The 7,597-nt window shown below is 48.8% G+C and overlaps 1 protein-coding gene across 4 annotated transcripts in view; it reads right to left on the bottom strand.

Moving 5' to 3' along the window:
- Positions 1–462: 462 nt before the first annotated feature.
- The window catches only part of CYFIP2 (cytoplasmic FMR1 interacting protein 2), a 101,084-nt gene continuing 93,949 nt past the window's right edge, over positions 463–7,597 (bottom strand). For all 4 annotated transcript variants that reach the window (XM_081136327.1, XM_081136329.1, XM_081136328.1 and 1 more), the window contains 3 exons: positions 7,295–7,533; positions 5,603–5,750; positions 463–3,407 (listed from right to left, as the gene is read on the bottom strand). In XM_081136327.1, the coding sequence (XP_080992453.1) occupies positions 3,240–3,407; positions 5,603–5,750; positions 7,295–7,533 (555 nt within the window). In that variant the 3' untranslated portion in view covers positions 463–3,239. The remainder of the gene's footprint in view (positions 3,408–5,602; positions 5,751–7,294; positions 7,534–7,597) is intronic.

The raw sequence follows: 7,597 nt of genomic DNA, 5'->3' as shown, positions 1-7,597 counted from the left end.
AGATGTTCATCTTCTCCCTCTGTGTCTACCTAGCAACTGTGTGAAAATGAACACACAGTACAGCCTCTCCATCAAAGTGGGGTAGAACACATGAAGCGGCTGCTTGGTTCACAGGAACGCGTGAGGGCTTAGCACAGGGCCCAGGCACATCGGGCCTCACTGAATATCATTCCCATTCTTCCTCCTAAAACTAGGCGCCTAGGGTGTCAGTTACACTCAGTGGGACTGTGGAATCCCTACGGGCAGGAAACAGCTCCTGCATCTAGCCCAGTACAAGTCAATTCGTAAAGAGGTGATTTCCTCAGTGAGAAAGCGAAACATGCCATTAATTTAGGGCACCCTGACCTGCTGGCTCTTTTATCTTCTTCCACTCCATTCAGGTTATTTTCTGTCATCAGTTTTAATGTGGCCTCCCACAAGGCGACAAGGACTGGAAAAACCACCCGGAATCAGGACCAACATGCTGGTTTCACCAGTTTGGAAGCAATTTTAATGAAGATGGAAATGTTTGTCAACTCAACACAGGTACTCCAAAATACAAAGCAAAATATCATCTTCAGCTGCATAGCAAATATGATTAAAGGATTTAACATCATTACTGGGTCACAAGCGTAAACAGAAGTCACTATAAATAAATGTAAATTCATTATACAAAAATCCCCAACAACTCTTAATACAAATATGGTACATTTGACAGTTTCTGAAACAGATTTTTTATTTTTTATTTTTTTTACTTTTTAAAACCTAAGTTGTTTTTTTTTCCTGGTTCTTAGACTCACAAAAAAAAAAAAAAAAAAAAAAATCAAAGGGGAGTTGTATAATATCAGGGAGGAAAAAAATTTTAAACCTGTTCGATGCTCATAAATAAATGCTGCTGGCAAGCTGGGGAAATGAGATGTCTCTCCCAAAGGTGAAGACCTCAATTTACTGGGATTGAATCTCTTAAGGATAATGGGATGCTACCCAGAGGGTCAAATTCAGGTTTATGAATGCTGGGCCAGAAGGGCGGGTTGCTGAAATAGCAATCTCATCAAATGGATGATCCAAATCTTCACAAAGGCAACAGTCAAGGATCTGGAATGATCTCTAGGACTTAAGAGCTGGTTATCTGTCTGAAAGAGCTACTATTCCCAGACAGGACTGAAGGTTCAGAAGGTTCTGGAACTTAGAGGTTTTATGTGGGTTTTGAAGGCCTGTTCTGTGTCATTCAACCAGAGCTTTTTCCTCTTGCCTTTGGGACACATCTATGGTCATCAAGAGGGAAAAATAAGAAATCGGAATAGGTAGTGGCACCTCCAGACAGGAGGACCTGTCAGCTTCCACCTTGAACCACTCTCCTTCCCAACGAATATTGATTTTCAGGGCTTAGAGGGAGCTCAAAGGCCAAGGTTAGCAGTGGAGAGGACCTACCTCTAAGGAGCGGTCCTCAGACTTCCATGTGCAACAGAGCTCAGAGAGCTTATGGAAAGTGCAGATCTTTTCACCTTACTCCCACAGATGCAAAATTAGTGGGTGTGAGGTGGGGCCCAGGAATGGCATCAAACGTGCTCATCTCAGGAGGCGCTGATGTAGGAGGCCCTGGGATCGCTCTTGGTGAGCCTCACCTCTCTCCTCCCTGGTGAGCATCAGTGTATCACCCAAACCTCTCGCTGTGGACTCATCTTTGCTCTTCCCATGGGGTTAAAATGGGCCATCTGATTAATGGTAACCACTTCCATCCACCCTCCCCAAGGGAGGGGGACATTATTCTATTTTTCTCTTTCCTTTTCCTCCCTGGGCTGGTGGGTAGGGGACATCAAACGTCTCACTTTACATTTTCTTAAAAGCTCAGGGACACAGACCCCCTTTGAAGATGGTGTGCTCTGTAATGAGACATTTGTTTCCGAAGGTTTCTGTCTTTCCATTCTCCCCACACTTGGGGGGAGATTCTGCTAGGAATTTTGGTTCAGTCTGGGAAATGGAAGTAGTTGGAGCCCCTGCGAGATATGCCCTGTACCTCAAAAGGTAAGTTCAGGAGCATTAAGAAAGCTGAGAGCAGAGATAAAATGTCTCAAGAATCTGTTTCTGGGACAATGGAAGTCCCGATTCGCTAAAACAACTCCTTTTCGCGGGTGAGTCTTGGTATCAAAGTGTCATTGACAGGTTTTATTTGGAACCCTTCACCTCCCTGACCCCAACGTTTCTGGCTCCTATTAAAATAAGCCCTTAACATTTTCTTTCATGTGGAGTTTTCCCTGATGAGAGCCTGTGCAAAGTGGTCCCTAATTCGCTGGCTGGCTAATGCTGTGGGCAGGGCACACCTGACTTGCTCCAGGCTGCATTCCCAGTGTCCATCGCCCTGTGCAGCTTGGTGATCAGCAAGGATTTGCTTAATGAATAAAGGAACCGTCTCGCCATCAAGCTGATGAAACTGTCTAACAGCTTTCTGCTTCGGGCTATGGATTTCTTGGCTGTGTTCATGAACACCTCTTCCGCCCACTGGGCCTGACCATCCTCCTAGTGGGATACAATTGTGAACATATATCTGAGTTCTAGGAAAGCCTCGAGAGGAGAGTTAGGATGTGGTTTGCAGTCCATGGAAGGCCAGGGCCAACACCATCTACCATGGTGCCGACACCAGAGCCTTGTCCTGTTCGCCATGGCTCTCAGTGCCTGGTCCAGGAGTACTCTTGGTGGTAGAATCTCTGGTGTCCAGAGCAGGAAGAGATACCACCTGGAAAAATGGGGGTAGGGAGCCAGAGGAGGTGAGGAAGCCAGTGAGAGGAGGCATGACCATCAGGTTATGCTGATTTCTTGGGCCATGGCCACACTCTTTCCTCCATTTCTGAGGTCACACTTGGGCACCCGGGTAAAAGGTCACCATCTTGGAGGAGGTCTTGGGAAGTAACCACAGATGTGGGGTGGGGCCATGAGATGGAGAAAGGGTGAAACTAGGGCTCTTAACATAGCTGATGGAAAAAAGAAAGAAAGAAAAAAAAGCACATACTGCCCTATTTTTTCTGTTTGTTTTTGTTTTTGTTTTTTTCGTTTATACTAGGGCAAAACCACCATGGAGATGTCATGGGAGAACATGCACAGGCCCAGCCCTTGGGAGGCATAGATGTGTTTGGGGAGGTTCTTATTGGCTTCCAGGTCTACCCCACATGCTGTCCAGTCAAACCCTGTTGCAGGGCTGGCCTTGGCTTTCTCTCTACTGCTGCTTCATCTCCTCCAGGTTGAGGGTTTGCAGGACCTTCTGCCTAGCAGGTGGTGGCCAGGGACTGGTGGATGGGTGGCTGGAAGCAGCGCACGTGCTCCACGGTGGAACTGTCAGTCTCCACAGACTTCATGTACTTGTTCAGGATGGCAAAAACCTCATTGTTCAAGATCTGGTACTTCCTGATCCTGTCTGCCATTTTCTTCAGGGGCTGCAAAGGACAGGGCCGTTCATGTTAGGGGTGGGAAGAGGGGATAGAGAAATAAAGGGTGAGCAAGAGAAAAATTCAGCAAGGTTGGGGTCTAGGGTTGTGAGGCCTCAATGATCATGTCATTCTCTTGCTTGAAGGCCTTCTGTGGGTTCCCAGAGCTTGGTAATTAAATGTTAACTTGGCCACAAAACCGTTTGTGAGTTTCAAAACTCACTACAAAGCTACAGCAATCAAAACAGTGTGGCACTGGCATGAAGACAGACATACAGACCAATGGAATAGATAACCCAGAAATAAACTCTTCCATATATGGTCAAATGATTTCCATCAAGGGTGCTAAGACCATTCAGTGGCGAAAGGGTGGTCTTTTCAACAAATGGTGCTGGGAAAACTATACCCACATGCAAAAGAATGAAGTTGGATCCTTACCTTACACCATATACAAATAATTAGCTCGAAATGGAGTGAAGGCCTAAACATAAGAGCTAAAACTATAAAAAAACTCTTAGAGGATATCACAGAAAAAACCTCATGACATTGAATTTGGCAATAACATTTGAATTTCTTGGATGTGACAACAAAAGCATAGGTAATAAAAGAAAAAATAAGTTGGACCACATCAAAATTAAGAGCTTGCATGAAAGGGCATTCATTATCAACAGTGTGAAAGGGCAATCCATGGAATGGAAGAAAATACTTTAAAATCATATACCTGATAAAGGATTAATACGTAGAATATATGAAGAACTCTTGCAGTTCAATAATAACAAAAAACAACCCAATTAAGAAGTGAACAAAGGAACTGAATAGACTCTCCAAAGAAGATAAACAAATAGCCAATAAGCACATAAAAAGATACCAACATCACTAATCATTAAGGAAATTAGAACCCAAACCACAATGAGATACCTCTTCACACTCATTAGGATGATTATTACCAAAACCCCCACAAAACTGCAAATGCTGGGGAGCACATGGGAGAATTGGAACCCTTGTGCATTATTTGGAATGTAAAATGGTGCAGATCTATGGAAAACACCATGGTGGTTCTTCAAAAATTAAAGCTAGGAGTCCCCATGATCCAGAATTCCACTTCTGGTACATACCCCAAATGAAAGCAAGGACTTGAACAGAGATTTTTACACTCATGCTCACAGTAGCATTTTCCACAACAGCCAACATGTGGAAGCAATTCAAATGTTTATCAACAGATGAGCTGATAAACAAAACGTGGTACATTCAGCCTTAAAGGGGAAGGACATTCTGAAACCTGCCACAACCTGCAGAACCTTGAACACATTATGCTAAGTGAGGATTCCACCTATACAACTTCCCTAGAGTAGTGAGATTCAGAGACAGAAAGGGGAAGGGTGGCTGCCAGGGGTGGGGGGGAGGAGGGGGGCGGGGGGGGGAGAATGAAGAATTAGTGCTTAACGGGCAGAGTTGCAGCTGTGGGAGATGGAAACATTCTGGAGATGGTGGTGATGGCCACACAACGTGAGTGTACTTAATGCACTGAAACTTAAAAATGGTGAAACTGTCCACTTAAAATGGTTAAAATGGTACATTTTATGCTATATATATCCTCCCACAATGGAAAAAACCCCACAAAAACCCTTTATGAGGTGGCTCCTGACTCTTCCTCCTCTCAGCTGGTCCCGGAGACCCACCCTTTGTTCCAGCCACACATCCTGATGTCTCTGGGTCTTTGCTCTAGCTGTCCCCGCTGTCTGGAACATCCTGTACCCCATTTTTCTGCCTGGCTATTTGCTGCCAATCATTCTGGACTTGGTCCAAGCATCGCCTCCATGGGACGCCTCCTCGGGCCAGGCCTCCTACCCCGCAGCCTGGGGGCTCGCACAGCAGCCCTGCTCACCCCGCAACAGCGCTTCCCCAGCCCGCGTCTGCCCAGCTCTCACGGTCAGTGAAAGTCTGCAGAAGAGGAACCGGCATCGGGGAGCCTGGCTGGCACAGGAAGGTGTATTTCGGGTCTGGAGCCCGGCCCTACCCTGCAGGGGGACCTGACTCATCCCAGCGGGTTATGCGCGAGTGACTCAGGGCTTTCTAGGAGGGGGCCCCCTCTGCTGTGTCTGTGCACCTCCCGGTGGTGTGGGAGGTGGCTCCACAAGCAGGTCGCCCTCCTTCTCAGATAAACGCCTGCTGGGCAGGCCCGGCCCCAGGCCCCAGCAGCTTACCACGTTCTTAATGATTTCATCCTTGCCGTCCTGCCTCTGCACTTTCAGCAGGTGGTAACAGAAGTCGAACAGGTCGAAGCGGCGCTGCTGGCCCAGCAGGACAATGATGGAGCAGCCAGCCCAGTTCAAGCCATCACCAAAACACTGCCTGGAAGCAGGGAGAGGAGGCAGCTGGGGTGAGGCAGGGCGGGAGGCGGAGGGGCCTCATCTTGGACCAGGAGCACTGCTGCTGAGCAGTCGGTCTCTGGGATAATTCTCTTAATTTGTGAAATGGGTATAAGGGAAGCTGTAGATTCATTTGTTCTAGGGACTGTGGTTATATTATAAGCCCTTCTAACTACAAAGAAGTGTCAGCCTCTTGCCCCCCTGATGTAAGAAAAATCACCTTTAATGAAGACAAATTTGCAAGAAAAAACCCCAAACAGTCCTTGCGATTTATGTGGCTGATTATTTCAAACAAGTCAAAGAAGAATCTGTTTTGGCCCCACAGAGGAGTCAGGGAGCCCCTGTGAGGGAAGAGCCCTTTTAAACCAGGAGACCAACTGGCCAGTGCAGGCTGGGAGGGCAGGGATGGGGCATGGGGGGCCCAAGAGCAGTTGCTGCTGGTGTGAGGGGTGGGGGCTGCAAGTCCTCTTGGGTCAGGTAAAGTTCAGTCTGCGTGCCCCCAACTCTCAAGGGCAACTCGGGCAATCTGGGAGGCTGTGGGTCCATCTCTGCTGTCTTTCTTGTCGGCAAGCAGCAGCTGCAGCCCCACCCGGGCAGGTTTCCCGCTGCCCACCGCTGTGGCTGAAGTGCAGCCCCAGCAGCTGCTCTGGAAAGAGCCTTCCCATCCCAGTCCCACCAGCACTTCCCCAGGGACCCTGCTCAGGCCCTGGTGTGCTTTGGCTCCTGAGCTCTTGGCTCTTCGGGGGCGGCCTTTTTTGCTTTCTTTGCCACTCTGTTCAGGTGTGCAGCTGGGCAAGAGGAGGAAGAACTGGATTCTACTTCAGTCTCCTCCGAGGACAGGAGCAGGTTACTCTGAAAGGCCCCCCATTTTTCAGGGTTGGAGGCTAAGAGCCAGGGCACCATGAGCAAGTTAGGGCCTGAGCTCGGCCAGGGAAACCTTTCTCTGTTCTACAAACCCTGAAGCTTTGTGGGGGGTGAGGAGGCAGTGAGGTTCTTAATGCCAAACCCCCACCAGGGCTCCTGCCTGCCCATTCCATCAGCCCAGCTTCTGTCTCAGGAAGACAAGGCCCCATGAGGTCCAAAGTCCCCATATGCACAGGTTCCTCTCTGCCTCCAGCCATGCATTGCCTTTCCTGGACTGTCCCCCTCTTCCCGCTAAGATCTGAATCCCAGCGATGTTCAAGGATCAGTTCTAGTCTGTCAATTAAATTCTCATAACCCACTTCCCTCTCTTCTCAGTCACCTGTCACCCTTTCTGCCCTTGCTGTGGAGCCGTCTCATTCAATGTGCCTTATGTCTCTCCATAGACCCCTTAATCCCCACAAGGCCGGGAACCGTTTAATTTTGCTCAGCATTGGTGTAGGTCCAGCACCTCATACAGTGACTGGCACATAGTATGTGCTCAATAAATAGTCATTGGACAGCCCTGCCCCTGTCTACCACCTTTCTCGCTGGGCTCTGACAGCCTGATGCCTCCTGGGGGGATCAGCAGATTGGAGGTGACCTGCCTTCCCTGGGGGTACTCACTCAGCTGTGAACTCGTTGGTCCCCACGGGGATGCAGTAGACGAACTGCATGGCGCTCCACAGCCGGTGGAATTCTACACACTCATCGACGTGCATGACACCGTTGGTGGGCGGCGGGCCCCGCCAGATGGGGTCCTGCAGGTAGCTCCGAATGCGTGTCAGGATGACCTCGAACATGGACAGGCCACAGCACAGCCGCTCCTTGGTCAGCAGGTCACCCTCCCGAGCGATGGCGATTTGCTGGGGATAGAAGGGCATATAAACCGTCTATCTACGTCTCAGATCCTGTCTTCCACCTCTCACC

This window comes from Miniopterus schreibersii (assembly GCF_964146895.1).
Source record: "Miniopterus schreibersii genome assembly, chromosome: 4".
NCBI lineage: Eukaryota > Metazoa > Chordata > Mammalia > Chiroptera > Miniopteridae > Miniopterus > Miniopterus schreibersii.
This window is presented reverse-complemented; position numbering and strand designations above follow the sequence as displayed.